Source organism: Bison bison, unplaced genomic scaffold (genome assembly GCF_000754665.1).
Source record: "Bison bison bison isolate TAMUID 2011002044 unplaced genomic scaffold, Bison_UMD1.0 scf7180017864384, whole genome shotgun sequence".
Classification (NCBI taxonomy): Eukaryota; Metazoa; Chordata; class Mammalia; order Artiodactyla; family Bovidae; genus Bison; species Bison bison.
Window position 1 is genome coordinate 14,916,228 of NW_011494956.1, and position 13,359 is coordinate 14,929,586.

Genomic DNA, 13,359 nt, shown 5'->3' on the forward strand with positions numbered 1-13,359 from the left:
TAGATACCCACTTATCTACACACTAATGGAGAGTTAGTCATTAGTGTGCTCAGGACAGAGAGGTATATGTGGGGCCAGATAACCCAGTTTCGTAACAATTTAATTGCAAAAAAAGAAAATCTTTCTCTGTATTAGTTTCAGATTTACCAAGTGATTGAGGTAGGTTAGGTGTCCAGAACCCTTAAGCAATGGGGTTTCATCAGTTTGGGATGAAGATGAGAGAGCTTTGCAAGAAGTGTTTTCATTGAGGTATCTTGAGGGGTTAGGAGGATCTCTTCAAGAAGAATAAATTCTTCCTGAAGTTATTCTTTTATTCAGTAAGTTTTTACCAAGCACCATCCTAAGAACTGTGCTAGATGCTGGGGATTTGGTATTAAGAAAAGAGTTCATACTACAGAAAGGGAGACAGAAGCAGGCAGTTTCAGTTCAGCATGGTGAGTGCTCTGATGGGCCAGAAAGGTTCTCTGGAAACATACAAGGAGTGACCAATCTCTTAATGCATCCCAGAAGATTTTTTTGGAGATGACGTGTAGTAGAAAGCTGAAAGATGGTTTACCAAGTTAAAAAACTTAAATGAAACCATTCCTATGGTCATCAAATTTTGCAGCAGAGAATAACAGTTTTGAATTAAATATTGAATGAAAGTGATATGAATAAAAGATGTAATCTTGGCTGACTTAGAAGAGATTTGGTAGTGAGCTTCAGATCAGTGGAATGACCTTAACCAGATAGTAGATAGATATTTCCAGGAACAAAAAAGCTTATCTAGAACATACGTGCATCTGACAAAATTTTAGAAAACCTGAGGGCGATAGAATGCTTGATGGCTAAAGAGAAGCCTCGCGTGCACATTGTCTCTGTGACTTAATGGGGGAGGAAAACTTCGTAATATATATTGTGATTAAAATTCTTCTTCACAAGAAAATGCAGTTGACTTTGAACCAATGGGGTGAGGGGGAGCAACCACCTACATAGTTGAAGATCCATATCTAACTTTATAGGCCATATACATGGTTCTGCATCCATGGATTCAGCCAACCATGAAGCATATAGCACTGGAATACATATTTATTTTTTTAAATCCATGTTTAAATGGACCCAACAGTTCAAACTATATTGTTCAAGGATCAACTGTAATTTAGAATTTTATAGGTAGAACTTTAGGATTACATAGTATTTTATCAGAATTTAGATATGCAAATGATGCTATAAACAGTGATTTAATCTGTTCAAGCCTTTATGAATGATCTTTAGAAGAAGGAAAAAATAGTTCCTGGTCTCTTGAAGAAACTTAAATCTGATTATAAAGATAGCGAATGCACATTACAGATCACTGCCAGGAGAGTATATAAAATTAAGCCCTAAGTGAGCAAGAATGATTCTGTTTCCTCTAGAAGCTAAAAAAGAATGGTAAGTAGGGGCCAAGCAGGGTGACCAGGGAAGACTTCCCTAAAGAGGCTGAAGTTAAAGGTGTGAAAACAGACCCTCAATCCAGCCCTAGAAGTATAACTTGGCAGAGAGTTACTTGTCTGGTGACCAGACCCTAATTGTGTAATAGGATTTGCTGATTTCTCAGTGAAGCCAGACTTTCAGTGCTACTGCCTGGGGCCCCTGTAAGACCCAGCAAATAGGCCCTTTATGGCTTGAGCAAAGGGAGGTAGAGGGGTCTCTGGCTGGCTACATTCTTCCTCTCTCTGGAAGTGGAGGGACTTGGAAGAGATGATGATGTAGGATAGCTAACATGTATTTGCTGATTATATACATCACCTCATTTAATCCTTACAATAGGGAGGGCAGTTACTGAAAGTCCATTTTGTATATGAGGAGATTGAATTTTGGAAATTTAATAGCTTATACAAAGTCACACAAGTGAGTGGTATAACTGGAATTCAGACCTATGCAGTCTACTCCAGAGCCATGCTCTTTGAATGTGTGCTGTAACTTCTACCAGAGCTCATTCCACCTGTGACATTCTGTGACTCCAACTGGAATTTTACAGATGAAAGCCTGGATAATACGTGGCTGAACAGGACTGACACCATGATTCAGACTCCTGGCCCCCTGCCCGCACCACAGCTCACTTCCACCGTCCTGCGGGAGAACAGCCGGCCCATGGGAGAGCAGATTCAGGAGCCTGAGTCTGAACATGGCTCCGAGCCTGACTTTTTACACAAGTGAGTAGTAAAAAATGGTTTTCTTGGCATAAACCTTCAACTGTTAAAGTAAGAATTATTATTTCATCCGAGCATATTCTTTTCTCAATTCATGAGAAAACAAAACCACCAAGAGATTAAATAACTTATATTAGAAGATATATAATATCTTCTAAAGTGGTGATAAATTCTGAGAATAGTTGCTCTTTCTGTAAAAGAGAATCAAGCTCTTACCTTTTCCCACACCAGAGATTAAAGTGTTTTCTGGTACTATGGCTCTGCAAATCACAGAAAAGTCAGGGTGATGGCATGACTTGCTATGAAAACCTTAAGTTTTTCTTTGTTATTTTTCTATTCAAATTTGAAAGTCTCTAAGCTCCTCCCTTGTGTTTCTATTCATTTAAAATAATTCTGTTGAGTTATTCTGATGGATAAAAGAATTCTCACTCAAACTCAACAAACTTAGCAGGTTGAAAAGAGAAAGGTTAGAAATGTTATAAGTATTCAGATCTTGGGTTTTCATAAGGAATCCTTTCTCTGAAGATCTGCCGTCTTCAAAGCTGAAAGGATAATTATTGTCAGCTCCTGCATAACTGAGCAGTCTTAGAGGGGAGTTTGCCTTATGACCAGCATTCCTACTTCACTTCCTTGGGCAGTGGGAAGTCTTATTTGAGCAGCTCGCCTTGCTTTCCTGACTTGATACCATGTCAGGCCCTCCTGGCTGTGGTCTGTCACCTTTTTCCTGCTATAGTTTTATAGGTTGAATCAAGGTGGTAGCCTCACATGATACAAAGACAGCTGCTTTGAGAGAACTTCATGTGGCAGATTTTAGCTACCAGAAAGTCATCCCATCTAAGTTTGCATCCTATAAAATTCTCAAGAAGCATATGTATGCAAGTGTCCATGTTTCAGGAAGGATAGAGTGCAGGTGAAGATGTGGCCCAGTATGTATCTGACTCCAAACTTCCTCAGGACTGAGAAAAAATGTGGTCTACCCTTCCTTGTTTGACTCTGGAGAGCTCTGAGCCACCAAGCCGGCATCATTCCTGTCTCTTAGGGGATTTAGTGTCCAGCTAGGAACACTTGTAAATAGGGTAGCAGCTGGATACAGGAGTCTGAGAAGCATTCTTGTTCAGTAGGGATTTGGGGAATTAAGCTGATAATTTAAGTACCTAATAGGAGAGGAAAAAGTTTTCCTCAGCCCTCTTAGAGCCCCTGTCTGGGTCTAAAAATTAAACTGACAAAGACAGATTAACAGGAGAAAAGTATACAAATGTTATTAAATTTTTACATGTACAGGAGAGCCTTCACAAGAGAAGGAAGATCTGAAGAAGTAACCAGAGTAGGAAGCTTTTAAGCCTTTTAGACAAAGAAACAATACATTTGTGAAGAAATGACAAGACACATGAGTTTGGACTAGGGGTGGCGCCAGGGCTAGGTGGTCCTCATCTTCCTTAACCAGGAAGAATGAGCATTTGCTTAGCAAGGTTTGTTTGCAGGTTCCTCTGCTGCCATCTCTGGGCTCATCAGAGTCTGTCTCCAGTAAAAGGATAATTTATTTCCTACCCTTTTAAGATGAAAAGGGGAACTGTTTTTTTGTATTTTGCTGCTGCTTAATTGCCTTCAGCTCAAGAGGCATATTTGGGGATGACATATTCCGATTGCTTTCACACCTAACAACTAGCTGCCACAGCTATTGGGGACTTAGGGATCTCCAGCTTACTACCATTTCTGCCAAGACAGGTCCTTTGATAATTATCTCAACCTTGACCCTGGAATAAATCCAGCTAAGTCCCCTTACATGGGGATTAGACCAACCAACTATGCCTTCTTAGCATGGGACCGATTACCTAAACCCTGCCTCTGCTGCCACAAAATGAATAATACTACCCTCTTTTAGTCCTCAGATGCAGATCTCTTGGTTAGGCCAGCCGAAATTAGAAGACTTAAATCGGAAGGACAGAACAGGAATGAACTACATGAAAGTGAGAACTGGAGTAAGGCATGCCGTGTAAGTGTTCCATCAAGTTCATGAGAACATGACGACTGTGTGATGATGGTCATTCTGTGTAATGACTTGGGTTTCTCTGATGTTTAGTCTTAGGAGTTAAAATCAATTCAAATATGCTATGCAGCGTAGAATAGGAATGGAGGGCATGGGCTCTTAATGCGTTCAGCATTTAAATCCTAGTGCTGTCCCTTGTCAGCTGTGTGGTCTTGGGTAAGCTCTAAAACCTCTGTGCCTCCAGTTCCTCATTTGTAAATCTGGGATAATAGTGGGAGTTTGTGTACATAGTTAGCTAGTAATATGGTTATTGCGTTTAACTTCCTTCTGATGAACTGAGATGAAATCTTGAGTGAATCAAATGAATGATCCTTAATTACCTGAGTTCAATAGCATAATTTGTGCAGTCTGTTGGCTGCAATTGGAAGGTGCTTTAACTGGTTCGGAAACCCAATATGAAAGTCAGGATTCCAGGTTCTATGAGTCTGAACAGCTTTCTGACTGTATCTTTTCATGTTAGTCGGGGTCTCATGGAGGAAGATGCTGAGCCCATCTTTGAAGATGTGATGATGTCATCCCGGAGCCAGTTAGAAGATATGAACGAAGAATTTGAAGACACCATGGTTATTGACCTGGTAAGGAAGTTCAATACATTTTTTTCTGTTAAAATATGTGAAAGCGTTGGTGTAAGATGATGCTCTTATTTTAAGAACCCTGTGAGGGACAAGAGGAGGTAACACTGACTAGCTGTGGGTGTGGCATTTGGATGAGCTTGTGTTTTTCAAACCTGCTTTCAAAGCAAGTCAGATTTTGAATTCTGGCAATAATAGGGACTGGCTCCTTATTACATTCATGAAAAACAGCTTCCCGAGATCTGCCTTTCAGTGCAGCATGTGCATCTGGCCTCTCGTACTTTAAATTGGAGTCTGACTATATACACTGTGCTCCAACATAGCAACCAGTTGCAGAATATGGACCTTATCTGTTCAGTAAAGAGAGACATGTTTAAGGAAATCTGAATATGGACTTAGTGTAGGTATACTAAGAAATGATTAACTTTGTCAGAAATACATGGGGGTTATGTTCTTTTAAAAAGAGATCTGTTAAGAGACACACTGAAGTTGTCCGAAGTGAAATAACATGAGAAGAAAAAAAAAAAAAAACAGGTGATTCAATGAAACAAGATTGGCCAAATGTTTGAAAATTGTTGAAGCTGGGTGATAGGTGCACAGGGGTTCACCATACTGCTTCCTCTGGGTATTAATTTGCTAGACTGCCATACAAACACACCACTGACTGGGTGGCTTAACACATTTATTTTCTCACAGTTCTGGAGGTTAGAAGGCTGAGAGCAAGGTGTCAGCAACGTTGATTTCACTCTGAGACCTCTCTCCTTGACTTGTAGATGGCCCTCTTCTCCCTCTGTCTTCACATGATGTTTCCTCTCTGTGTCTCCTCTTCTTATAAGAACATAGATCACATTGAATTAGAACCCACCCATATGATCTCTGAGCTTCCCTGGTAGCTCAGTTGGTAAAGAACCTGCCTGCAGTGCAGGAGACCACGGTTCAATCCCTGGGTCAGGACAATCCCCTGGAAAAGGAAATGGCAAACCACTCCAGTAGCTTTGCCTGGAAAATCCCACGGACAGAGACACTGGGTGGGCTGCAGGTTGTGGCACAGAGGATAAAGAGTCTGCCTGCAATGTGGGAGACCTGGGTTCAATCCCTGGGTCAGGAAGATCCCTGGAGAAGGAAATGGCAATCCACTCCAGTATTCTTGCCTGGAGAATCCCCGTGGACAGAGGAGACTGGCGGGCTACAGTCCATGGTGTCCCGAAGAGTCAGACATGACTGAGCAATTTCATGTTCACGTTCATATGATCTATTAACTACCTCACCTCTTTTTTTAAAAAGCCTATCTCCAAATACAGTCAAATTCTGTGGTCTAGGGGTTAGCACTTAAATATATTAATTTGAGGGGCAAAATTTAGCTCATAACAGTATGCTTTATGTAACTTATATGCTTACCAAACCTTTACATAACGAAAAGGTTTGGTAAGAAATGTAAATGAGACATATCCGGTCTATAACCGCCTTCAACCCACCCATCAGTAGGTCTCCATCTGCCTACCTGGGGTAGGGAATTTAGTGAAGTTTTGTCACCTACTGTTTGATCATGATTGACTGGAATATAATTATTCCATAATAATTGAATATAATTATTCCATGATTGAAAGATGTGTTGTTTATAGGCCCCAAAATTATATGCTTTTATACATTCATTGTAATTTGAAAGCCTTTAAAAAAAAAAAAAAACAAAACCTAAGTGATAAAAGCCAAAGTTAGATTTTTCTTTAATGTATGCTCCTATAAGTCAGACTCTTTTCCTTTCAAAGTGACACTTAACAGTTATTTATATTAATGATACCATAGAAATATTAGCTGATTATCACAGTTTGTCTTAATGTATCTCAGGAAAAAAATTAAGTATCGGTTTCTCTTTCCAGCCCCCGTCAAGAAATCGGCGAGAGAGAGCGGAGTTGAGGCCAGATTTCTTTGATTCTGCAGCTATCATAGAAGACGATTCAGTAAATGTTACATTATTACTGTTCTTTCTTGTGTTTTCTGGGTCTTGTTTATGCATGAAGTTAATAATTGTGTTTCATTTTTTCTAGGGATTTGGAATGCCTATGTTCTGAAGTCTGAAGAAAATTTACAAATCTGGAACTCTATTATTTAGAGCTAGAGGCCTATATACTGTGATAGCTTGTATGGGGAAAAAAACACTTTTGATGTGATCTGATTTGTTTTTTAATCAAATGATTAAGGTCAATCCCTTTTTGCAGTGACAGAAGAGGCGCATGTAAATTACCCAAGGGAATGTTGGTGAATGTCACCTCAGAAAGACTGACCTGAAAAATCATTTGTGTCCTATTATTGGACTTATCCCAGTACAGATGTGTGTGTTTTTCTGGAGGGAGGAAGAAATTTTAAATTTTTAAAACAGCTGTCAAGATAAACACTGTAATACACCTGTTTTATGAAAACTCAGCATTGAGTAAAAAAAAATATTTTTAACTTTATTTTCCTGTTGTACAATTTAAAAACCGTTTTAACATTTTGCCTTTTTATGTTTTAAAAGCTAACCATTTTTATTAAACCTATGAGTAAGCAGCTCACCCTAATTGCCGAAGAGTGTTTTTGGAGCTCACTGGATTTGGTTGACCATGTGGAATACGGGAATATGGAGGAGCAGAATATTGACAAGCTATGATGAAATTCCCACAGTGCATCTCTGCCAAAAACCACACACCCTCTGTGGACATGGATATGAATTCCCAGATTTTATATACTCTTGAATAAAAAGGTTTATTTTTATTTATAAGGGGGCATAAAATAAGAAATGTCCATGCAGCCATTTTTCCAACAGATGCTGTACACCATTCATTTTATATAGAATAGGGAGATTCAAATACAGTACATTTTCTATTGGTATTTGTTCTGTGCATTTTTAGCAACTTCTACCAGCAAATAAAGTATTCTCAGTAAAACAAAATGGTTCTCAAGTTATCAGTTTGCTGTTTTTACCACTTATTTCATGCCCTGCCAAATTCAAGTTACATGGACTTCGATTTTCTTAAAAAGATAATCATGAACTCCTTTGCCATTCAAACGTAATTTTAAGTGTAACATAACCGTGTCTACTTCCCATGCACTTACTACCCTTATGCACTAATTTTGTGAATTACGTTTACCAATTATAGAAGTATGTGCTGCATAGAAGTCTGTGCTTAGAGGGTGAAGTTCTTAAGCTTACCTTGAAATACAGCTACATTTCAGTGTTAAATGTGCATATTAAGGATAATTCTTTGGGGGAAAGAAATTATGAATCTTCAGGACAACCTTCGATGGTTTAGAGTTACATTCTGCTTAGACTTTTATGACTTGCTGCTACTGTTATTTTAAAAAGCCCACTTAGTTTCTTCCTTTCTGATTTTAAAAGTAAGCCTCAAAATTTGCAAACCAATCCACCACAGCTGTTTCCCGGCTGGTTTTTAAAGTAGCTGCAACAGAATGATGAGGCTTTGCTTTCCCTTTTTACCAAAAAAATAAATAAAAGCGTTTTTTAAATAACAAATCTGTGCACCCAGTGACTATGTGGGAAAGCAAAATGGGTTATTTTATTCATCCTTTTAGTAAACAAACTTCTCAACATTTGTACAGTTCTGAAAAAAACTTCTTGGTCACCAAAAATGTTTTATCTGCTAATTTAGCAATTCCTGGGCCCCATTTAGGGGGCTGGGGTATTGCTTTCTTCCAGAAATATGGATTTCACTGGACATGAACGGGCAGGGATGACTGGACTGTCCATACCAGCCCTGGCACCTGCACAGATTGGTCCTTTGCTGGACAGTTTCATGTGGAAAAACCAGTGCCGACTTAGAATCGTAGACAACCACACGACAGAAAAGGCTTAGTATCTACTCCAATGGGTTTCCAGTTTAGTTTGAAGTCAATCGAATTTTTGTATTTTCAGTGTCTCCTTGATTGGTTTTGCTAGTAATTCTGTAAATTGTACATTTGCAATATGAGGTTTTTTTCCTTTTGTACAATTTGAAACTGATGCTTCACCTTTCCTTTAATAAACTATTCAAAATCAGGCTTGTGGTAGTCATCCTATTGTTCCATTAGGTAAAGCTTGAAAGAGGTGATTTCTCGTCCTGTTCAACAGAATGATGACGCTTTCTTTTTTTTTTTTTTTTTAAACCAAGAACTGAGAATTTGCTGTTTAGGATAATTTGTTAAAACAACAGCAAATCACTGTTATCAATGAGGCTTTACTTTTTTAAGCAAGTAGAATTTTAGGACTAGCTCATCAATTTTCTTTCATCCATTGGATTTCCTTGGAGAGAAGGAAAGACTGGTGAGACCAAGTGAGCATTCAAGAGGAAGTCTCTTGTGGGCTGAGTGTTGGAGGAGGCATTCATGGATTATCAAATGGTCTGAAGCCTGGGACCTTCCCCCATCTGAGATCCAGACCCAGCACTTAGGCATGACCATGCCCTTTAAAGACTTGTGTTCTACATGGCTGCCAAAAGTGAAGGTTTCTTTTGACACTGCTGCCAGATGTCACTGCACAAAACCATGTCCTACACTTTACGGGCCCCACCATGTTCTCTGGGCTGTGTTCATTAGATGGCCTGAGATGTCCATGAGAAGCAGCAGGAACACAGGAGATAAATGGGCAGTGGGGACTCTGAGGCAGCCAAAGATGGAAGGTGATTAAATTGGGGCTCTAGCAGCTCATCTTGAAGGTTTGTGCTTATGAGATTAGACCAGGGCTTTACCCAGGTGCGATTCTACCCTGGCTGTGACTGTTGGCCCTGCTCTCAGAAAAGAAACAAGAAGCAGGATCTTCCTGGGAAGCAAAGACTTAGTGCCTGTTCATAGCAGACCAAACTCAAGTAAGGTTCCGTCCCTGCCCTCCCAAGTGCCTTGCTCTGCAGAGGACAAGGATAGCTTTCTACTCCCAAGGACACACAAATGATCACAAAGACAGTAGGGACATGGGAAGTACCTACCTACTAAATACTAAATAATAAATCTGGTGACAAGATTCAGCATTTTCCTCTAAAACAAGACCATAGTTGGGAAAGGCATGCCTAAACACCAGCCCGTGAGAACTCAATGCCACTCTGTAACCCAAAAAGGCTGGTCTACTGGACAAAGCTGCCAAGATCTTAACAGCCTTGTGTCTCCTTCACCACCAGCTTGGTTTTCAAATGGGCCAAATCCTAGATTTGCAGACCCCAGAAACTGTATTGGCCAGGCAACTTCAAACTACTGAGCCACACACAGGCCAACCTATATGATTCTTCCTTAGCCAGGAGGCCTCTAAAAACCCAGGAATCTGCCACCACTCCTTTCCCAGCTCCCATAGCTTAATCTTTCTGCTGATGCCAAAGAGAAGTACAAAGGACCCCTGGCCAAACATCTCTACCCACTAGGAACTTATCACCTAGCTTGGAAGACAAAACTGTTTCAAGTCTAAAAAGGAAAGGAGGGTGAGGAATACACCATAAGCTGCTTTAAAAAATACATGTTATGACAGAATCATCTCAATACAAGTTGAGATGAACTAATGGGAAAGTCAGGCCCTTGAGCGTGAGCAGATTGGAGCTACTTGAAGCAAGACAGTATTCTCAAAACTCACTAGAGGCAGGACAGGGACATACCAGAACCTTCTGTGTGGGCTGCAGACTGGAGAGCAGGGTGCTATCCATTAGAAGTGCTAGAAATGCAACAAGATCTGGACATGGATTTCTGGCTCAGCAGGAGGCCACAGAGATGGGCGAGAGGAGGGGGAAGACTGTTGTAAAAGAACTCGGAACCCAACTAGAGTGGGAGATTTCCATTCTCCCAACAGAGGGAAGATGCTCAAGAAAAATAACTAGGGGCATAAACCTGTCTATCCAGAATGGTGGGGTGACTGGCAGAAATGGGAAAAGTGGATGATAGTCACATGTAGGTTAAGTTGAGCTTAAAATGATACAATCAAGCAGGGCTTACAGACCTTTGGAGCTAAGAGTCTGGAACCAAGAAAGTCATCAGGGATTGGAGGATTCAGAATTCTCACCTCAGAGAAGCACACCCATGCTTTAGTCTTCATGTTGGAATCACTTAAAATCACCATTTCTGGTATAACTTAATAGTTTACATACTCAGAAAAATAAAATCAACAAGGGTAGGGGAAAAAACTCTATAAAGTGGTCTACAGACATAAAGGACTGATTCTTTAAAAATGATAACCACTCAAGTTACTAATCCAAATAACCATGTATCTTCTGTTTAGAAACAATTACAAAAAAGTCTTGAACTTTAGAAGATTTGATGTTGATAAAGCTATAGTATCTCTGACATTGGTGTTTATTGTAGGACTAAGCAAGTGAGTAAAATACCCTTAAAAAACACAGGTTTTAACTGGGCAAGTCCACTTATACAGGTTTTTCAACAGTAGCTACTACAGTACTACATGGCCCACAGTTGATTGAATCCTGGACGTGGAACCACAGACTGGATCTGCATATAGGGAGAGCCAAGTATATTTTACATGGCTTCTCAACATCAGGAGGGCAGGCCCCCCTAACCTCCACATTGTTCAAGGGTCAAGTATATACTGAATAAGAGCCCATTTCATCAGTGTAGGAGAAGACCTAATTATGGAAAAAAAGAAAAGCAAATAACTTATATGTTAGATTAGAATTAAAAGTTTCAGTATGAACTCAAATTTTCAAAAATGTACATAATATATATATTTTCATGAATATATGTTCCCCATATACATATATACACACACACATACCAGGATAAATATTTCATAGTCCACTGAAAATACCTAGAAGCAATGACAAAGCCAGTATCAATGTGAAAATCTAGGGTCAATGTTTGCATCCAAATTTCATCTACTAAAAGAAACCACGGCTCTAAGAAAAACATACGATGAACCGAGTATATTATCCTGTGTCAAAAAATAAGCAAGGGCACAAAAAATTACTGTAACATACCAAAAGGACTAAGAAACCAGCTTGAAAGAGCACCCCTCTGGCCATATCAGGAAATTCTGAACATCAAAATGTGTAACATTAAATCTTTAAAGAACCCATGATTGAATATATTTATATTCATTCACTAAAAACAAGCATTTATGAAATTATGTACCAAGCACAGATTTCAGCTATGAAAATATGATTCTCAATCTCAAGAAAGCCTAGGGTGGGGCTTCCCTGGTGGCTCAGTGGTAAAGAATCCTCCTGCCAATGCAGGAGACACGGGTTCGATCCCTGGTCCGGTAAGATCCCACATGCCTCAGAGTAACTAAGCCCGTTCACCACAGCTACGGAGCCTGTGCTTCTGAGCCTGGGAGCCGCAACTACTGGGAAACCATATGCCCTCGAGCCTGTGCCCTGCAACGAGAAGCCTGAGCAGTGCAACTACAGAGTAGCCCCAACTTGCCACAACTAGAGAAAAGCCCACACAACAAAAAAGACCCAGCCCAGCCAAAAATCATAAATTAAAAAAAAAAACCCTGGGGTGAAGGTATGGGACAGGGAGAAAAATGTAACAAACTAGTATAATGTGCGTCTGACAATTTGATAGGGTGAAGGATGGCACAGTAAGAAAAGGCTTCCCCAGCGGCTCAAACAGTAAAAAGTCTGCCTGCAGTTGCAGGACACCCGGGTTCGATCCCTGGATGGGGAGAAGGGCAACCCACTCCAGAATTCTTGCCTGGAGAATTCCATGGACAAAAGAGCCTAGCAATACAGTCCATGGGGTCGCAAAGAGTCAGACACAACTGAACATAGTAAGAAAAATAAACTATTTCAGGAAAACTGTTTAAAAATGAAAACATAATCTACATGTCTAAATTGATACTAAAAATTTTTTGAAGAGGAGAAAACTCCATCCTTCCTTCCTTATGGATAAAATGATAGAATCAGAAATACAGTATTTTATAACCAACACAGAACAGCTGATTGAGGCAAGAATCGTACTACAAGTACTAGACAAAAGTGTGCTGACAAAAGTGGGCTTACAAAATGCCCCCAGATTCGTTACTAATTACAAAGAGAAAATTACAAAGGCTGTCATCTTTGTAGCTGTCACCTTATCCAAGTGATCAGATTCAATTTCATCAATAATGGGAAAAAACTAACGTGCTTCCTAATGTAATATAAGAAAAGAACACTCGTGTATTATTCTTACCTGGATCTAAAGGTCTGTAAACAATCAGACAGACCCAAACTGAGCGACTGTCTACAAAATATTTTACAAACATGCTTCAAAAATGTCAATCTCATTAAAGACCATGTAAGACAATGAGCCTTGTTTCACAGGAAATAAACACTGAAATCTGGAGAGACAAAGGTTTATGATTCTGTAACTTACTCTCAAATAGGTCAATAAAAATAGTAATTATACATTTATGTAGGAGATGAAGCAAATGTAGAAAGTGTTAAGAACTGGAGAATCTAGGTAAAGAGTATACAGCTCTTGCCATATTTCCACAGGTTTGAAATTTTCCAAAAAAGTTTTTTAAAATCTGAGAACACATTTCTGGAAAGAAGTTAATATAAGGTAAGCAATTACTATACAGCATATGCTTCCTAAGCATCTATTCTGATAGACACACACATGTATA

General features: G+C 39.6%; 1 protein-coding gene across 1 annotated transcript in view; it reads left to right on the forward strand.

Moving 5' to 3' along the window:
- Nucleotides 1-8,820, forward strand: part of STAG1 (stromal antigen 1) — a 374,182-nt gene extending 365,362 nt beyond the window's left edge. Inside the window, exons 30-34 of the mRNA XM_010858254.1 lie at nucleotides 2,000-2,174; nucleotides 4,054-4,164; nucleotides 4,679-4,793; nucleotides 6,668-6,748; nucleotides 6,836-8,820. Coding sequence (XP_010856556.1) covers nucleotides 2,000-2,174; nucleotides 4,054-4,164; nucleotides 4,679-4,793; nucleotides 6,668-6,748; nucleotides 6,836-6,859 — 506 coding nt within the window. The 3' untranslated portion in view covers nucleotides 6,860-8,820. The remainder of the gene's footprint in view (nucleotides 1-1,999; nucleotides 2,175-4,053; nucleotides 4,165-4,678; nucleotides 4,794-6,667; nucleotides 6,749-6,835) is intronic.
- Nucleotides 8,821-13,359: the final 4,539 nt, after the last annotated feature.